Source organism: Lactuca sativa, chromosome 4 (genome assembly GCF_002870075.4).
Source record: "Lactuca sativa cultivar Salinas chromosome 4, Lsat_Salinas_v11, whole genome shotgun sequence".
Taxonomy (NCBI): Eukaryota; Viridiplantae; Streptophyta; class Magnoliopsida; order Asterales; family Asteraceae; genus Lactuca; species Lactuca sativa.
The window spans coordinates 124,203,942-124,224,063 of NC_056626.2; the positions used below are offsets into that span (position 1 = coordinate 124,203,942).

The 20,122-nt window shown below is 32.2% G+C and overlaps 2 protein-coding genes across 3 annotated transcripts; both read left to right on the forward strand.

The window, feature by feature from the left end:
* The first annotated feature begins 8,170 nt into the window (after nt 1-8,170).
* LOC128133508 (uncharacterized) lies at nt 8,171-10,101 on the forward strand. The gene is made up of 6 exons (XM_052770975.1): nt 8,171-8,188; nt 8,520-8,585; nt 8,695-8,871; nt 9,315-9,590; nt 9,677-9,787; nt 9,832-10,101. The coding sequence occupies exons 1-6, from the start codon at nt 8,171-8,173 to the stop codon at nt 10,099-10,101; spliced, it is 918 nt and encodes a 305-aa protein (XP_052626935.1).
* Nucleotides 10,102-11,589: 1,488 nt separating this feature from the next.
* LOC128133863 (uncharacterized) lies at nt 11,590-13,629 on the forward strand. 2 transcript variants are annotated; one of them, XR_008232175.1, is made up of 5 exons: nt 11,590-11,916; nt 12,058-12,104; nt 12,174-12,220; nt 12,479-12,667; nt 13,215-13,621. XR_008232175.1 is itself a non-coding variant. In XM_052771379.1 (5 exons), exons 1-4 carry the CDS (start codon nt 11,746-11,748, stop codon nt 12,665-12,667), a joined length of 444 nt encoding a protein of 147 aa, XP_052627339.1. In that variant the 5' UTR covers nt 11,590-11,745; the 3' UTR covers nt 13,215-13,629. The 2 variants fall into 2 exon arrangements, 1 of the variants encoding a protein (XP_052627339.1); XM_052771379.1 differs by having other exon boundaries at nt 12,489-12,667; nt 13,215-13,629.
* Nucleotides 13,630-20,122: the final 6,493 nt, after the last annotated feature.

A 20,122-nucleotide genomic window follows, 5' to 3' on the forward strand; every position in this document is an offset into this window, starting at 1 on the left:
ATATTCTTCTTCCCTTGTAACAACTGAATCATATGAATGGTTTGATTCTTCAGGAATTTGATTGTCATCAGCATGGTTTTCAACATCAATCACCCTATCTGAAATACCAAAAATCAAATCTTAATCCACATCATAAGAATTCATGATTTCATAATCTTCATTTGTTTCAGAAATGATAGGCTTTTGTATGAATGACTGCTCGACACGCTTGACATAATACTCATCAAATGTAAAATTGAAAGTTTCTTCGATCTTTCTCATTTGTTTGTTCAACACTCGATATGCAACAAAATTGTGCGAATAACCCAGGAAAATTCCTTCATTAGCCTTTGACTAAAATTTTAAAATATTGTCCTTGAGGTTCATTATAAAACACCTGCAACCAATAACATGAAAGAATTTAACATTAGGCTTTCGTTTTTTTAATGATCTCATAAGGTGTCATGTTGAAACGACGATGAATAAAAGAACGATTTTGTGTAAAACATGACATCGAAACAGCTTCCGCCCAAAGATATTGACGCAAATTCGCATATGTGAGCATGGTTCTTGCAGCTTCGCATAGAGAATGATTCCTCCTCTCGACTATACCATTTTGTTGCGATGTGTATGGAGACAAAAAGTTATATGAGATTCCCAACTCATTCAAGAATGAATCAAGAATTCGATTCTTGAATTCTGACCCATTGTCACTTTTAATTATTTGCACTTTCTTCTTTAGACTCAACTCAATGTTTTTGATAAAATCAATCATCACTTGAGCTGTTTCAGACTTATGACGATGAAAGAATATCGAAGTAAACCTTGAAAAATCATCAACAATGACGAATATTTACTTCTTCTTATTTAGAGTCTCAACAGTCGAAGGCCCACATAGGTCAATATGAATAAGTTCCAGAGGTTCTATGATCTTGGAGTCAATGAAAATTAGATGACCTTGCATATGTTTTTTTCACTATTCACAAGCTACATATAAAGAATTGTTATCAAAGTTTAAAAAAGTAAGCCTCGAACTAGATCATGTAAAACCAATTTATTAAGATTTTTGAAATTTAGATGTGATAGACGATGATGCCATTACCAACTAAGATCAGATGAAGCTTTTAATAGTAGACACACAAAGGGAACTCCAACAATAGGTTTCATGTCGAGCGTGAACATGTCTCCATTTCTTTTTGACTTAAGAAGAATCTCCTTTGTTTCCTTGTTTAAAATGATGCTTCCTTTTTCATTGAACACAACTTGATTGCCAGTGCCCACAATGAGATACGAAACACTAATCAAATTATGTTTTAAGCCTTCGACATACGCCACTATATTCACAGTGAATTTTCCATTCGTCACCTTGCCATATCCCTTGACTTTGCATTTTTTGTTGTTGCCAAACTTCACTACTCCTGCATTATCTAGCTTTTGATAATCTTGCAAATTCTCTTTTCACAAGTCATGTGAGGAGAGCAACCACTATCAATGTACCAGTGCTCATCGTATTGTTCGTCACATAGTACCTGCGATCATTCAAAAGAATTTAGGTCCCCAAGACCTTTTGGGTCCTTGGACATTAGTTTGAAATGCATTTTGAAAGGATGAACCTAGTACCTAATTTCGAACCTTTGAATTTAAACTGTTAATTAAGTCAATTTCAATAGATTTGGGCATTGAAATGTAATCATTTAATGGCAAAGGTTCAACATTGATGTTCCTTTTCCATCATCAGTTCGATGTCTTTCATCCTTCTTCTTCGAAATTTCTTTCTACTTTTTCACAGATGGATTCGATTCCAATGTTGAAGAACTTTCATACATCGAATCATTTAAGTAGTGCTTGTAAGCACACTTGATTTTCTCATGATAGTATTTTCCCGATTGATATTGTTTTCCTTTACCTTCGAGCCAATGATTGATGTTTTTCACATCACTTCATCCTTTCGCAAAGGATGCTTTCACCTTCTGCATCAAATCAGGATTTGGAAAGTGTGGATTTATGGGCTTAAAAGGTTCATATTTCCTTCCTTGAACATCTTATTTCTCAAATTTTCGTTTTGGAAAAGACTGTTTTGGTGAATTTTAAAATCGATTTTGATATTAATTATGATAACCAACAACATTTCGATTAAAACAATGTGAACTTGTTGAAAATGTATTTGTCCATGAATTGGTTTGAAGTTTCTTTGTTCATTATTTCGAACAAAACTCTTTTGATTTTTGTTTTGAACAAAACTTTCATTTTTATGATTTAAACCAACATTTCTTTGATTTTGAGTGTGAACAAAATTTATGTTACCTTGATTTTGAACATTTTGAGATCTAACTTGATTTTGAACATTATTTTGACCTTTTCGAAAATTATTTTTCTTTTGAGAAGACTTGTTTTAAATAGACGTTTTATTTTCAGGAAATGTCTTAACATGTTCAGTTGATTTTTTCTTAAAAACTTTTGTTTTTCAAAAACTGACATTTTTCCAATAAACTTTGTTTCAAGATTTTATATTTAAAATCCCTTCCTTAGTAACAAATTTTTGAACACTTTCCTTGAAAACTTGTGTTTTTGTCTTTGGAGATTTCGAAACAGTTTCTTTGGTTTGATTAACAACACTTGATTTTTCCGTTTTTACTTCCCAAAAACGTTTTGGCTTTTGTATTTGAAAAGTTGTTGAGTTTTTTTCAAAACATTTTCAACTGTACTTTGGTTCGAATAGAAATCATCTTTTGTCACATCTTTTTTATCTTCCTCAACCAATTTGTTTATTTCTGGATTCACTTTGTCACCATTTCCAAAAGCGACAAACACTTGGTTTGGAAATACAACCACATTTATACATTTTTCTTTCAACATCTTTTCGAACTCCTTTGATTCTTCATAAACTTGTTCGACAAAGACGTTAGGAATAGGTATTTTATTGGAAACATCATCCTCATCGCTTTCATAGTCTTCCACTACAACTTGATCAAAACAATCGCAAACTTTCGATGTAGAAGGTTAGTCATTGTTAACCTTCTACATTGAATCTTGACATATTTCTTTGCCTTTTGCCATCGAATTGACATTAATAATAGATAATTGAAAACAATTGACAATTTCCACTTCCTCAATTTCACTGATATTATCAGAATCATCTTCGATATCAGTGAAATTTTGTTGAGAGTGTAATGTCAAATTCTTAGTCATGTTCAAAATTTTAACTTATTCATTTTAGTTATAGTTTCATTAACTATATTCACAAGATCATCAACATTTAAGCATTCATCAATCTTAATTATTCCATATGTATACAAGTCAGTAGGAACTTTTATCAAACTCATCAATTTTCTTTTCACAATCATAATAAGTAGCATTTACTTTTTCTCTTTCATAAGCTAAGAACGGCAGTAATTTGCGATGCTGATCTTTGCAAATATAAGAAGAATGATGCAATTCAGTAAGTTTAGCATGCAGACGTTTTGTAGAGTTACAGTAGATATTTGTTTGTTTAACTAACAAAATATGATCATTCCTCACCAAATCCCGATCTACTGTAATGTTTCGCAATTGAGGCTCTAAGTTCTCTATCATACTCTTCTTAACTTCCATCTTTTTTCGAACATCATATAGTAATGATTTCGATTGTTCAGCTTCTCTACTCATAGAAATCAACATATCATTAAGATAAGAAAGAGTATCATCAAAATCTGTTAAAACTATATGATAAGAACTAGAAGGAATATTAAGAGAATCAAGAAGATTATGTACCTTCGAAGTCATTGGTGCTTTGTCGGATCTAGTTGAAACAAAGCATGTTCCAGTGACCTTCTCATCATTCAAACTATCCTCTTCGAACTGAACAACCATTGTCCCATGAGTAGGATTCCTCATTTCCTCATTATCAGAACCTGATGACCAGATCTAATATGTTCCATCACTTTCATCTCGTCCCTTCGCCATCAAGGAAAGTCCCTTGGTTTGATCCTTCAACTCCCCAATCTTCATTGCGTAGTATGCTTCATCTTTCACCCTCTCCTTCTTCTTCTTCTCCTTCTTTCGCAACATGCAGTCTTTGGCCAAGTGATTCGAATCATTGCAGTAGTTGCAATTATAGCCCGAATCCTCTTTAGCTATAATGGCTTCTTCTTAATTACTATATTTCCTTCCTTCTTCTCATCCTTCGACTCTACTTTTGCACCTTTACTTGTTGAGATATTCCCGTTGAGTTCAATGTTGTTCTTGTATTTTAGATTGAAATTTTTTTTGAATAATTTTTCACTTTATTATTTGAGTAATAAACCACTATTTCTCCCTCAGAATTCACCAAAAATCCTTCTTCTTCAACATCCTCTTGTTCACCAGATTCGATTTCAGAGTCCTTGGCAATCACTTTCGACATTACAGCCAAAGGTCCTCCTAAGCTCAACTTTCCTTCTTCAGCTATCTCATTTACCTCACTTTCATGGTCCTAAAGAACATTGTATAAATTATCCAAATAATAACCATCAAAACTTTGTTGAGTTTTAATCATTAGGCTTATGTTCCTCCATTCCTTTCACAACCCCATCAGGAAAGTCAAATTGTATTCCACAGTTGAACGAATAACACCATAACGAGTACACTTGAAGATCAATTCATTCAAGCGATCATAGTATAACTCGATGGTTTCGTTTTCTTTCTTCTTGAACTCACCCAATTCCAACAAGCACTGCTTCACTAAACTTTTCGTGGTCTTCTCACTGCCTAGATATTTGTAACTTCGAACATAGTTGTAAAATATTGATGCAAGAACACCATGTAGTTCTCGAAGGCATTTCTTATCATTTGCTTTCTGTTTATCTGTTTGCAAAGCAACATCAGCAGAAGAACCAACAGTTCCAACATGTTCAAGAGTTTTAGGATGATAGTTTTCAGTTGTGATACACCTCCACAGATCTTCGTCTATGCTGTTGAGATAATCCTCTATTCGATTGGCCTAATATTCATAGTATTCAGGAATGAGCATTGGAATCTTTGTAGATGATCCAAGCAAGTGAGAAAAACTTGACATCGTGTTCATATTGAAGTTTGCCACTTTTATACGGACAAAAGTGATTTTTGATTCAGAAAAGATGTCTAAAGGAGAATCAATCAAAAATTGATCAACAAGCACTCGATTTAACAAACAAACTGCAGAATCTAAGCAAAACAATCAATTGAACCAAGTTTTTTGTTTCAATATCGTGGAAAACTTTGAATCGGAAAGAGCGGTTCAAAGATATTGAATAAGTACGAGAAAACTAAAATTGACTGAATGAATCCTACTCTGATACCAATTGAAGTGTGTAATAATCGAGTTATGAATTTAAAATCAATGACTAAAAGCAATAATAACACGATATGTAAATAAGATCTAATTGGCTCATTAATCGTCTATAAGAGTACATGAGTTCGAGAGAGAATACAATGATGAACAACCTAAAAGTTACTCTCTACCCTTATACCTACTCTATTTATAAAGTGTTATAGGTACATAAACAGTATACAAGGACTAAACATTCGACTTCGACATCAACAGGTGCCTTTCAAAGTACATACACTTCGAAATTCACAGTTTTGAACCCAAACAAACTTAATCCTATTTCCACTTCTCACTATTCATTTCGAACCCTACATGGCTAGAGTTTCTTTCACACTCAACCTCTATCACCTCCAAACGCCCCATTGGTAAAACCCAAGCCCTCTTGAGGCTTTTGAGCTCACTTTTGCAAGTTTGTGGTGGTTTTGAAGGAAGGATAAGAAGAATTGGTTCTTAGATCATCCATGAAATCTCTTATCAGCCTTGTGTGCATCTTCTGGAATTTTTGTAAGTCCTCAAACACTCATCTTTTTGTTTTATGCCTCTTAGATCTAAGCTTTATTCCATTCTAGACCCCATTTGTGGTGATAAAATGAGTAGAAGAGATAAAGTTTGCAACTTTATGATCTCTTTGTGTCCTAAGAGCATATTATCCCATAGATCTAGAATGGGGTGGTGATTTGGAAGCCTTGCATGGATTTTTTTTGTCACATTGCATCTTTTGACCTAGGTTTGGGAAAGGACATGCATGGGGATTCATATGTACTTAAATTTTGCATTTTTAGGGATCATTAGGGTTCTTAAAACCCTTTTGGATGTTTTGGATTGAAGACTTTATGAATTAAGCGCTTAATGGTTGATTCCATGCATTAAAGTTGCCATAAAGGGCCTTGGACTTGAGATCTTGACTTAGAGGGATTTCTTAATGGATATAGTTTGAAACTTTATCCATTAAGACATTAGGAAGAATAAGATATGCGCTTTTGGGCTCATGGAATTGATGGAAAATGGTTTAATTCGTTAAGCTGGGAAAACTAGTTTCCACGATGTGACACCCTTATTGTCACGACGTGACGACTGAGGTTTTCCCCGGTTAACTTGGACTGATTTCTTCACGGCGTGATGACCTGTACATCATGACGTGATGATCGCCTGGATCGAGACTGAGTTGAGTCGAGTCTGAGTTGAATCATGATTGAGTTGGGACTAGGTTGAGTCTGTTTCTCACTATGTGACATCAGTTGTTCACGGTGTGATGGTTAGTTAATGGAAGTGCTGCCCATTGCATTTTACCTTGAACTGGTTTTACTTTTGGTCAAAATGACTTGTTTTAGAGGTTTGACTAAGGTGGGACCTTGTTTGATTCAATAGGTGGATCGTAGCACCTTTGGTGTGGCAGTGAGCTTTGTTCTAAGCTTATTTGTGAGAGAAGTGAGTTTTCTCACTATACTGTGTCGGATGCTAGTTGTATTTATGATACTTTCATGGAAGACCCTGGGGATAGCCCATGACATTTGTATGAAAGATCATGGGGGTAGCCCATGATACTTGTATATAAGGCAATGAGGTAACCACGACAATGCAAGGAAATACCATGGAGGTAGCCAATGACATAGTATGAAAGACCCTAGGGGGATCCCATGGCATTTGTATGCAAGACCCACTACTAGAAAATAGCCCTTTAATGACGCGCAAACAATGACACTCGCTGATAGAGGACGCGCATTGGTGTGTGCCTTAAAAAATAATGTCAATTTTGAAAAATTTGAAGGATAGTGGACACGCATTTGTGCGTGCCCTAAAATTAGTGTAAGAAAAGAAAAAAAAAAGAAATGCGGAGGGCGCCTTTCATAAAGTGTGCGTCCTCTAAATGTGTCACTTTATATTTTTTTGCCTAAACGCGCGTTTTTAAAGGGGGAAAACGAAATCGTCTGGAATTCTAAAATTTTGAAGAACCCTGCTTCTACCTTCTCTCCTCAGTATCTCTCTTTTCATTCACTCCTTCCTTCTCTCTGTAAACCCTAAGCCATCGCCACTACCACCGCCATTAAGCCTTAAAAACTCAATCCACACTAGAATCCTACAATAGAACCCTAATAATCCTTTTGAATCAACACATCCTTTTGAATCGGCTCGTCTTCATTTACCTCTGTATTCTCTCTCTCTCTCTCTCTCTCTCTCTCTCTCTCTCTACAAGCCCTAAGCTGCCACCATCAACATCGAACCCCATAAGCTTTAAGAATTTGGAGTGCATCTAGAAACCTAAGCACACACTTCCGCCATCTCAAGATACCGGTTCAAGATCGGAACGCCAATCCCTCTGTCCCCACTCAGATCCCATGCACCGCTGCCCCTAACCTTCTACCGGTGGTCCCGCCTCCAAATCACTCGAGACTGAAATTTTCGAAGACCGACTCTCGCAGGTACGTCTGCGTAATCAGAGTGGCAAAGGGAAGAAAGTCGACCCATGGAAGAGCATGAAGTCCGGGAAGAAGTCCGGTGGGAGTTTAGGATCTAGGGCAAACATTTACCTCCCACTGGTGCCTTCGAAGACACCACACCTGATTTTCTCTCTCGCTCTCTCTCTCTCTCTCTCTACCCCCCTACTACTCGACAACCACCCACCATCCTTCGTCTTCTCTCTCGTTCACCAGTGCCACCAATAAAGCCCCATTATACCACTAACACAACATACCACAAGATTAAAGAATGAAACATTAGGTTTTTGTTTTGAATCCCAGGCACATCATTGGCTGAGGTTATTTTTTCTTAGTCAACTAATTTTGTATTTTTTTTGGTTTTTTAGGGCTGCTCATGGTGTGATGATGCCGAAAGAGATGTCTCTATAAGCAGAAGAGAAAAACATAAATGATGGTGAAGAGGCGAAAGGTTCTGTTAAGGCTTCCATAAGCATTAGAAGCTTCCCTCCAGTGAGTTCCTGCTGTTACAGACAATATGGATGGAAATGGAATTGAAAATAAAACAGAGCCTATCATGACTTTGGAATCACGGATTCTGAGTTTTAATTCTAAACCTCCTTTCACCATCACGAGTCTCTTGTGATTTTCTTTGCTATTTCGTGTCTATAAATGTTCATAAACAGTGACGTTTCTATAGACCTTTTTAAACAGATTGATTTTAGGATTGTGGCTTGTGGCTTGTAAAAAACCATTGATTAATGTAATTTGGTTATGGATGTCTTGTTTATGTGTAAATACAGGTTCTTCCACCTCCTAATGTTACTGGAGCTCTACACATTGGTCATGCTTTAACTGCTGCTATCCAGGTTTATATTATGCCTTGCACTACAAAAATAGAAAATAGACAGATTTATAAGTAGAACCTTATAGACACTTATGAATTTAGTCCACATGTTTTTGCAATATGAAAAGAAGTGCATAACAATGAATAAGGAATGTGCTAGTGAACAATCTCATGGCCTTATGACTGGACCTTCAAATAATATCCACAAAGAACTGAAATTTGATTATGTAGATAACTTTGACAGACATAATTCATGTTTTACAAATAGTGTTTCACCTTTACAATATCATACAACTGAGAAATATCAGGTATCACATTCAGATATGTCTGGAGGTTATGATGACAAACCGTTGCTGCTGAGTTCAAATGCAAAGCATTTAGGTAACTTAAGAGGTGATTGATTGTCCGTCCATAATACAAGTATGTAGTGATGAAGAAGCTACTAATTTACCCTTCAAATTTTAATTTGTGTTTGATTGAGGTACACCCCCATATCATTTTTTATATGCCAGAACACAAAAGACATATACACCCCTAATGTTTTCTGTGAGTTTCAGCTTCAAGAGGAGGTTGCTTTGGCAATCAAATGTATTGATAAATGCAAAGAATGGGGGATTTAAATGGTTGGTAATAATAAATTAAAGTGCCTTGTTCAAATTTTAATTTGTGTTTGATTGAGGTACACCCCCTTATCAATCTTTTTTCTCAACTTGTTTACAAGCTGATTTCTTTATGGTTTGTTTAACTACAGGTGAAGATTATAAAGTGCCTTGTTGAAAACATTATGGTAGATATATCTTTTAATCAACTTGGAGGATTGTGTACCCTTTGCTTTCTTGAGGAGGTTGATAATCTGATAAACCATAACCATTTGTTTAAGAGGAGCATTATACTAATCAAAGCCTGGTGTTATTATGAGAGCCGCATACTTGGTGCTCTCCATGGGCTCATATCAACTTATGCCCTTGAGACTTTGGTTCTTTACATATTCCATGTTTTCAACAATTCTTTTGTTGGACCTCTTGAGGTTGTTTAACATACAATTTACAAACATACCCTTTACAGGTATGTATTTGGAACCTTTGTTTATGAATGCTCTCACTGCATTTTCAGGTACTTTACCGTTTTCTGGAGTTCGTTAGTAATTTCGACTGGGAAAACTTTTGTGTTAACTTATGGGGTCCTGTGCCAGTAAGCTCACTTCCAGATGTGACTGGTAATAGTGTATGACGATGTTTCTAGTTTCTTCTCAATAATATAATTAACAGAAGTCAATGTTTGACTTTATGCTGATGTGGACATATTCTTATAAAATTGTAGCTGAGCCACCTCGTAAAGACAGTGGAGAATTGCTGTTGAACAAAGTATTTCTTGATGCTTGTAGCTCTTTGTATGCTGTTTTTCCTGGTGGTCAGGACAACCAAGGGCAAACTTTTGTTTCCAAACATTTTAATGTTATTGATCCATTACGTGTTAGCAATAATCTTGGACGCAGTGTCAGTAAAGGTATTTTTTTTAAATTTATTTTATCATCTTAACATTTATACGTATGCACATTTATATGTATGTACAATGCTTCTTAGTGAACTATATGAAGAAGAAAACAACTTTAAGCATTTTGATTTTTGATTTTTTAAATATTGTGTACACACATTAATCTGAGACTAATGATTGAAAGAGTAATTAAAAGTGATAACACTTTATATGTGAAAATCTATTTATTTAAGAAACTTGCAGTTTACATTATTTACTAGTATTACAATTTGTTAGGTATACCGGTGAGTTGTCTGTTGATGCTGTTACTGATTGTCCGGTTGGGCTCAGGTAAATAAAGATTTGAAAAAGCAAAAGAGTTGTTTTTAATTTATGTGTTATTGATAGACTGTTGCAGAGGGAAGAGCTATATACAATAACAAAAATCAGTTCTTTAGATTGGTTGCTGGGGATTAATTTGTACTCCTTAGGTATGGATGTCAAAAAAATTATCCTAACATTATCCTAACATTTCTTCTTATTACAATATTAAAAAAAAAATTGAATCTATGTTGTTTTGATTGTTAGGTTGAGAGAGAATTACAGCCATGGATTGCTAAAGATGATGATGTTGGTGGAGAAATGTGGAGAGTGAACCAGAGAATTGTTACAGCCATTTTGCATGCCGGTTAGATCAACCTAAGTGGATTCACGAAAGGAACCGGTATGTGCTACGGGTACCACGGTGTGCTCAGGTAATAAAGATTTGTTTTGTTGCTATATTGAGTAGGTTTTTCACAGTACAATGTCCCAATAAGTGAAAAATTGGGTAGATTTTTCAGAGTGCTATTTTCTAATAGGAAAAATATAAAAGCGCGATGCTATATTCGTGATTGGATGCTTGTATAATCACTTTCTTTGATCATAATTTTTATTGTGTTTTGTAGTTTTGGAGAAAGCTGGAGCAATAGTGGTATTTTTCTCTTTACATCTATTCCTTAAATTGTGTTTTGAATGTTTTGTTTGATGATTCAGGGGGAGATATGATCTACGTAGAACTCCAACCCTTCTATCAAGATTTGATCTTTTGTGGTTATCCTTGACAAGGCAAATATGGACAATGATCTTGAAATGGTATATACTATTTACTATTTACATTATGATGTCCATTAGAACAGAGAATCTCCTGCCCTTGGCTTTGCCCTTGGTAGTTAAGTTTTTCATGTCCTTTAAAAGTATTTAAGGAGGTGCAGGAAGAACATCATACAAGCATTTACATCCTGTTGTATCCATTCAGACTAGGCTTACAGCAATGGTTGCAAGAGATGAGTTCAGAAGAAGAAGAAGGAGCACGGCTGCTACTATAGTTGTGAATTCTAGCAGAAGATATCGTGTATGTGTTCTTGTGCTAGCTACTGTTGTCGATTTGGGAACATCCTAGCTTACTGGTCCAACTGTACACTACTTGTAGCCTTAATAGTTCCATATTTTGGTAATGGACTGTTTTTATTAAAACTAAATTACATTTTTCGTCCTTGATTAAAGTTGTTTCTTTTTTTATGTAGTTTTATGTCTTACTTGAGGTTTCTTGTAACATTTTCGGTCCCTGTACCAAGTAAATGACTACTTTTGGTCTCAAAAATTTAGTCATTTTAATTGGAACATAAACTAAAAACCTCAAAATAAGGACCAAAACTACAAAAGAAAACATGTTGGGACTAGAATTGAAAAAAAAATCAGCTATACATAAGAACCAAAATGTAATTTATATACTTCATTTTATACAAACAACACTTAATATTAATTGTGAATTGGTAATCTTGAACTCATTTACAGGAGTTGTAATGGCCTTGACCGGATTTGTACTCATGATGCTTGTAGTAAGTTTCACATTTTTATTCTTCATTTTATGAATAGTTTCACATTTACGAGCAGGATCTTATCAGAAGCCCTTGTTTCATTACTCAAAGTTTTGACAATCTCTGTTAGTGTCATTTATTTTGTGATTCTTGTTTCAACAGGTGTGTAATGGCACAAACAATCAAACTAATTTGGTCAGTTTCAGAAGGTCACTAATTAACATGCATGCATCCAATTTGTTTTGTTAGGACAAGTAATAAATATATTGTTCTTGCAGTGGGAATACTATTGTTGCTGAGCTACATGGTGAAGTTGGGTGGCCAGGTAAGCACTTGATGTTTTATTCTAGAAAAAGAAATGTTTATGCATATATACATACATACATACATACATACATACATACATACATAAATACATACAATAAAAATGTCAAAACAAAGCTAGAGGCTTAGTCTTTAAATTTACATATGCAGATAAATCTGTTACTTGATCATCAAAGTTTTTTCAAACATCAAAACCGTGTTGATTCAAAACACCTTCCAAATCCCACCTCTTTCATTTGTATATTTGGTTTTTTTGAAGCATCTTCTAGCTATGGTGAACCAAAATACACTCAAGGAGAAAACATCTAGTGGTATGCAGGGTGTAAACAACGAATGGTGCACACTTCTTCACCTTCTTGGCTGTTGTCTTCTTTCACAAGCATATCTTCAATCATCATGGGGTTCTACTGAAAAGAAAGTTAATGAAGCCATTTCTTGCTTTTTTTAGGTATGTGTTATGTGACATATCATCCACTAATGTATCATTTATCATTCAGCATCTTTTACTTTGATGGGTATAGATACAGAAGGGTAAAATGGTCATTTACTTGCATTCAAACAGTTTATTCATTTAGTAAAAAAAAGGGACATATATATAGGTGTGTTTCTTATTGACCTAACAAATACAAAGGGGTAGAATGATCATTTACTTGCATTCAGATAGTTCACTAGGGGGTGATGCTTTTTGACATAGTACATACAAAGGGGTAAGATAGTCATTTGATTTACGCACATTCAGACAATTCATTTAGCCTAAGAAAGGGACATAGGGGTGTTTCTTTTTGAATTCATATGTACAGAAGGGTAATAGGGTCATTTACTCACATTCACATAGTTCATCCAGTCAACAAAATAGACAAATACGTAGTTGTGTTTTCTTTTTGACTTAATGCACTTATTAATATGGCTATTATTATTATTATTATTATTATTATTATTATTATTATTATTATTTATTGCTATATGTTAATGTTATTTTTTTTATTAATATATAGGTTAATTCGTTTGGAATCTAACACAGCTGGAAGAAGGCCGTGGATACTTTCATTTGGACTTGGTTATACAAATAGGTTATATAGTTAGGGAAAACCTCTTAATAGCAATGTACAATTAGGTCCCCTAAATACCAATGTATTACAATGTATTGTATTTTTGTATGACATTAAATTTTATGTAATGGATTATATTTTTTGTATATGATATATTATTTTCTATTATTGGACATTAAATGCAAATTTAATTTGAAAATTAGTAAATCCATAAATAATTTTTTTTTAACATTTAAAATTATGATACGCAAAAATGTGTGTCATCTTTATTTATGACATGGCCTTTCTTGACATGGGCTTTCTTGATACGCATTGCGTGTCATAAACACGCGCGTCGTAAGGTTACGACACGCGAATGCGTGTCGTCTTCCTTTATGACAGGGCCTTCCTTGATACGCATTGCGCGTCGTAATTGCGCGTCATAAATGCGCGTCGTAAATGCGCGTCGTCTATAGACGACGCGCAAAAGCGCGTCGTCTCTCTTTATGACAGGGCCTTCCTTGACACGCATTTGCGCGTCGTCTGAGCGTTTTACGACGCGCAATGAGCGTCGTAAAAGGCCTTTTTTCTAGTAGTGACCATGGGGGTAGCCCATGACTATATGTATGGAATATGGTATTTTGGGGAACTTACTAAGTTTTGTGCTTACAGTTTTGTGGTTTGAACAATTTTCAAGTGCTTACAGTTCCAAAGGGAAGGACCCGACTTAACTGCAAAACATTTCCCCGGATGATTTTCTACATTGATGATTGTTATTGTACTCTGATGATTTTGATATATTTTTTCTGTGATGGGTTTTTGGAACAAATACTAAGTGATCTAATGAATTAAAAATGAAAAAATTTATATCTGTTTTTGGGATGTTACACAACATATACACCAAATTTTGTAAGGATCACTCTTCTGCTTTCTCCTCTTTTGGTACAAGAGCCTCTTCCATTGCTAGATCTATTACTACCACCAACAGATCAATTTGTGACATTATATTGAAACTTGTTGGATAATCTTTTTTAAATGCTCCCATCACCATCAACTATTTCTATAACATACTTTAATATAGTGTGTTGACAAGATACACAAATATTAAGTCTGTCTTCCGAACCTCTCTACTATTTGACCAAATTATATAAATCTATAAAATTTATATCTGACAAAATTTCAACACCGAAGTTTTTAATAGTTAATCTAGTGTATATCAATTCGCTATTCCCGGATGAGTATAGACCACCGACACAAATAACAACTAAATACTCATATGACATGTTTAAACACATGTTTCTTCTAGCAAGACAAGGAAATTGTAAGATGGAAAAGTTTGATAATAAATCACAAAAAGAGATGTCAAAAATTTCCTCAAAATATGACAAAGGGATTTGGATAGTATTTTTTTAGCAAAATGATGTCTTATAACATAACATTCTGTACAATATATGAATTTTTGCAATATATGAATTTTTGCAGTACAAATTATGATTTTAACGATATGAACTTTGTTTTTCGCGTCTACCAGTTATGACAACATATGTTTTTTTTCTTCAGAAAATACAATATTTTTAAGATTTTCAAGGGTTACATAGATATTTGCAGGTCACCACCTGCGAAAACGATGATTTGTGCAAATACATACCTATGAAAATCTCTAAAAAAAAGCAACACACCAAGATTTTTGCAGGTGATGACATGTAAAAATTATGAGTTTTTTATTATTTTACTAATCTTGCACTATTTGTTTAAAATGATTTGTGGGTTTAATCAAATTTATAATTTTCTCTAACATACGGCCCGATAACAAATTAAAAAAAATATGGGGATGTATCTCGTTAAAATCAAAACCATTTACACGTTGGTACTTGGTTTTGGTTATTCCTCTTTTTAATAAACACAAGTAATATTATATTCTGAAACCACAAGAAGCCAACTTCACTTTGAGTTGCATCAACCAATGAATTAATGAGTATCCAAACACCACAGATACAATACAAATTCCATCGAAAGAATACTACAAGTCAAACAGTTGTTTTGGTGAAGGCTGTCAAACCCACTTGAATATTTGAATCAAACAAATAATTGATTAAGATTTACTACATGTAGGAGTGTAGGGTGTATTTACTAGACTTTCGAAGTGTATTTACCAAGGGGGATTAATAATTGTTGCGCATATATATATATATATATATATATATATATATATATATATATATATATATATATATATATATATATATATATATATATATATATATATATATATATATATATATATATATATATATATATATATATATACCTTTAAATTAAATTAAACTAAAAGTTCAATTGTCATCGTACAATGAGTGAGATGGCACACGGGCAACAAGTTGTGTCGATAAGCCTTTTTGAATAGTAAAACTAATTCTTTTAAAGACTACATCTGAAGATCTAGGGGATATAACATTACTATGCATGATTCGTTGTACTCTTTTAAGAAGCTTTACTGCATCCGGTGCGAGGAAACCAAACGTATCAAATGCAAATGGTATGAACACGTGTTGATTTTCTATGCATGATCTCTCATGTTTGGTGACCTTGCTTGTGGCTGCTTTTAAAGCAGTATGTCCTGCTGTGAAACCCCCAGCCCTCAGGCCCACGAGAGGGGATACCCCTGTAAGATCCACACATGCGTGTTTCCCTCCGACCCATCCAAAAATCAAAATGTCAGCCGGTCAGAAGATTGATCTTCTTTCTGTCGGGTCAGTTAAGAAATTAACAGGTGCCTCTTTCTTAGCGGAAACCCTGACACGCTTAAATATGTCAAACAAAACATCCCTAACCGTATCGTGCCTGTATTTGAACCCCGTGAGTTCTTTACAGTGAACTGTATGCTCTCCAAAAGAGTCCAAACATGTCTTGCGACACACAGGACATATCTCGTCAGCTGGGAAAATGAGAATCATGAGTCGATATTTGAGAATAGTACGATATTCCACAGGAGACATGTGTTGGCCAAGCCCATCTATAGGGATAGCCAAAAGAAATCTTGAGCATGTGGTGCACGTAAGCACTGGAAAACCGCTTTCTGCCGAGCCGTCATATCGAAATGCATTTCCATATCTTGGACAATTTTACGAAAAAGGGCAATAAATGAATTGCAAAGAATAAAAAAGATCATTACAACATATATTGATTTTTTTTAAGTATACAACATATATTGATTTTTTTTTAAGTATTTTAACGATGGCTGTAAGGCGAATGATTTATTTGTTTAAAGTGAATATATGATGTTGCTTGAAATATGGAGAAAATGTCTAATTGAACCATTTTTTTTAAATGACTTTCCATACAATAGCCAAATTTCACGTTATTCTTCAAAATAGCAAAGCTTTTCATAAGAAACCCACTCTGAAATTCGAACTTATCAAAAAGTGGTCCAAATATTTAAGTAAAATATCATATTTCTTTTTATTCTTCCGTTTCTGTAGTACATTGAGTCATTAACAAACTCTTATTTCCCTAAGGAAAATGGTTGAAGAAGGAAATAGGTGGAATTAAGTAACTTTTTCTTTTTTCAAAGTTGATTTCACACCTTTTAAGTTGCGTAAAAGTTTGATTTTGCCTACTTGTTCTTGAATGTGGCTGAAAGGACTAATTTTGCTTATTGAGGAATTGTTACGTGTATAAAATTTGCTTCCAATGTCATATATATATATATATATATATATATATATATATATATATATATATATATATATATATATATATATATATATATATATATATATATATATATATATAGAGAGAGAGAGAGAGAGAGAGTGTTCAATTGAGAAAAAAAAAGTTGAAAATGAGGGAATCATTCTCAACCACATATTTATTTTGCTGCAAAACACTTAGGTGTACCGGCGGAAATGAACAACGGATAAACATGTTTTCTAACCAAACATGTTTTCTTAAATTATGTTAATCATTACCTTAATATACACAAAAAAAAAATTTTTTTGTTTATTTATTTTTATTTTTAAAAAGCCATTTTTTATCGAAAAACTATTTTAAATATATCAAATTTCATATTTTTTTTTTATTTTCTATAAATAGACATCCATATTGGTATAGTTTTAAGATAAAATAACAGATTTATTTTTTTAAAGTTTCACCTCTCGTTATTCATAAGAATAAAAATATGATAGATTTTTATTACAGTACATTCGTTATTCACTTATGAATAAAACGTATGTTTAACTTTTTTTATAGTTTAAGTATCGTTCATATATGAATATGACACGTAATAAAGTTTTCTTACTTTAAATATATTTTTTACATCATCTTTCGTCATATATTCTATTTATATTTGAATAAAACGTGTATTAGTTGTTGTCATAATTTATATTCATACATAAATAAAACATTTATCAGATTTTTGTTACAGTTAATTTGATATTTATATATAAATAATTAGTATAAATGATACTTAAACTATAAAAAAATTAATTATATATTTTTATTCATAAGTGAATAACTACTTTAGCAAAAATTTGATATATTTTTATTCACTTATGAATAACGATAGCTGAAAATATAACAAAAATAAATTTTTTATTTTATCTTAAAACTATATCAATATGATTGTCTATTTGTAGAGAGCAAAAAATCATGAATTTTGGTATATTTAAAATCATTTTTCGATAAAATAACTTCTTAAAAAAAAACTATGTTTTTGTATATATTAAGGTAATGGTTAGCATAGTTTAAGAAAATAAATTTTGTTGAAAAACAAATGTGTATTTCTTTCCCATTTTTGTTGGTACGACGGAACCTTGTGCGGTAAAAATAAATGAGTGATTGAGAATGATGCCCTCATTCTCAACATTTTTTATTTTCTCAGTTGAACTATATATATATATATATATATATATATATATATATATATATATATATGTGTGTGTGTGTGTGTATATATATATATATATATATATATCCCTATTCTAATAAATGAATAGTTTTAATCTTTTTTTGCCAAGTGTCACTCAAATACAACTCTTCATTAATATTCAGCCATGTGTTATATACATATAATAGGCAATTCATTTCAAAATTCAAATTTACATTTTCTAATTATATGTTAAATTTAGAGTAATAATAACTTTAAAAATTTGATATATATCTCTTAATTAATAATTTATTTAAAATGACTTATTTAAAATAATTGATTGATAATTATAAAAGTTTAATTAATTTTATAATTGTAGTTCTCATGGGTTATAAACTAATATATATATATATATATATATATATATATATATATATATATATATATGTGTGTGTGTGTGTGTGTGTGTGGGGGGGGGGGGGGGAGTGAATATACCCTTAAGGGTATATAAGCTTAGGTACCAAAACACACCATACTACGTCGTTTTGTATCATGTAATACATTCTAATTGCCCAATGTTCTTATAATTTAACTTGTAACTTGATTTACTTTCATGATTTTTATAAATTACACATTTATCTTCCTCTTATATAATTTTCATTTTTAACTACATTATATATAACTTAGTAGGTGTTCGGCGAAAATATGTGATATAAGATAAAGATAATAGTAAAATTTTGAAATTCTTGAAAGTATATCAATTTAGGGGTTGAAGTTGAAGAACATTATAATAATATATCAAACAAAACGATGTATTATTGTGTGTTTAGGTACCTAAACTTATATACCCTTAAGGGTATATTCACTTTTCCATATATATATATATATATATATATATATATATATATATATATATATATATATATATATATATATATATATATATATATATATAAGAGTTCACTTGAGACAAATATAATTTTGTGAAACCATGAGACCAGTTTTTTTCTAGTAAATATTCTAATATTCTAGTCATTGAAAAATATAACATGTATAAGATTCTAACATTATATGTTTTTAGAAAATTCAATGTGAATTTGTTAAAAAATATTGTTTTAGAATATCATAATATTACATATACTATATATTTAAAAAAAATAGAAAAAATTAGTCTTTGGGTCTCACAAAATTAGACCCGTCTCAAATGAACCTAACCCTATATAGGGTACGGTTCCTATGAGGACTTATTTTAAAATGAGGACTCCTGAGGGCACCTTAAAAAATTGAAAAAAAAATCTAAAAATAATACAAATCATAAAATCGAGCATAGATCTACGTTCGGGAGAAAAAAAAATTGGAAAAAAAATTTGCATCATTAAAATTGATTCATGATTCAATTTTAATTTTTTTACTTTGCATCATTATGATCAGTGATTCAGTTTTAATGATCCAATTTTTTTTCTCCCGGACATAGATCTATGCTCGATTTTATGATTTGTATTTTAAAAAACAAAAAATTCAATTTTTTTAAAGTGTTCTCACGAGTCCTCACTTTATAATGAGTCCTCACGCGATCCTATATATATATATATATATATATATATATATATATATATATATATATATATATATATATATATATATATATAAGAGTGAGATCGGTTGAGATCTCATAGTTTCCTGAGAACCCGAGGACTAAAAGTGGAACGTTAGATTAAAATTAATTCATTAAGGACATGATCATCATCTTACCAATCTCATTTAATATTTAATTTTTTTGTGTTATTGAAAATATTAATACAAACGTCTAAAAATTTACATAATAAATCAAATTTTCGGATTTTTTTTTAAAAAATAATATTTTTTTCGATTTTTTTAAAAAGTGCAGATTTTTTAATTTTTATAGAAAACATGAATTTTTGAAAAAAATTGAAAAAAATATTTTTAAAAAAAAACCTGCAATTTTTTTAAATGGATTTAAAAATCAATACAATTTTTAAAAAATGGAATA

Coding starts and splice junctions, on each gene's coding strand:
- LOC128133508 (XM_052770975.1), top strand. Junction 8,586..8,694: donor CTTTAACTGCTGCTATCCAG/GTTTATATTATG, acceptor TATGAAAAGAAG/TGCATAACAATGAATAAGGA. Junction 8,872..9,314: donor ATACAACTGAGAAATATCAG/GTATCACATTCA, acceptor GTTTAACTACAG/GTGAAGATTATAAAGTGCCT.
- LOC128133863 (XM_052771379.1), top strand. CDS start 11,746: ATGTTGGGACTAGAATTGAAAAAAAAATCAGCTATACATAAGAACCAA. Junction 11,917..12,057: donor TTGTACTCATGATGCTTGTA/GTAAGTTTCACA, acceptor TTGTTTCAACAG/GTGTGTAATGGCACAAACAA. Junction 12,221..12,488: donor TGGTGAAGTTGGGTGGCCAG/GTAAGCACTTGA, acceptor AGCATCTTCTAG/CTATGGTGAACCAAAATACA.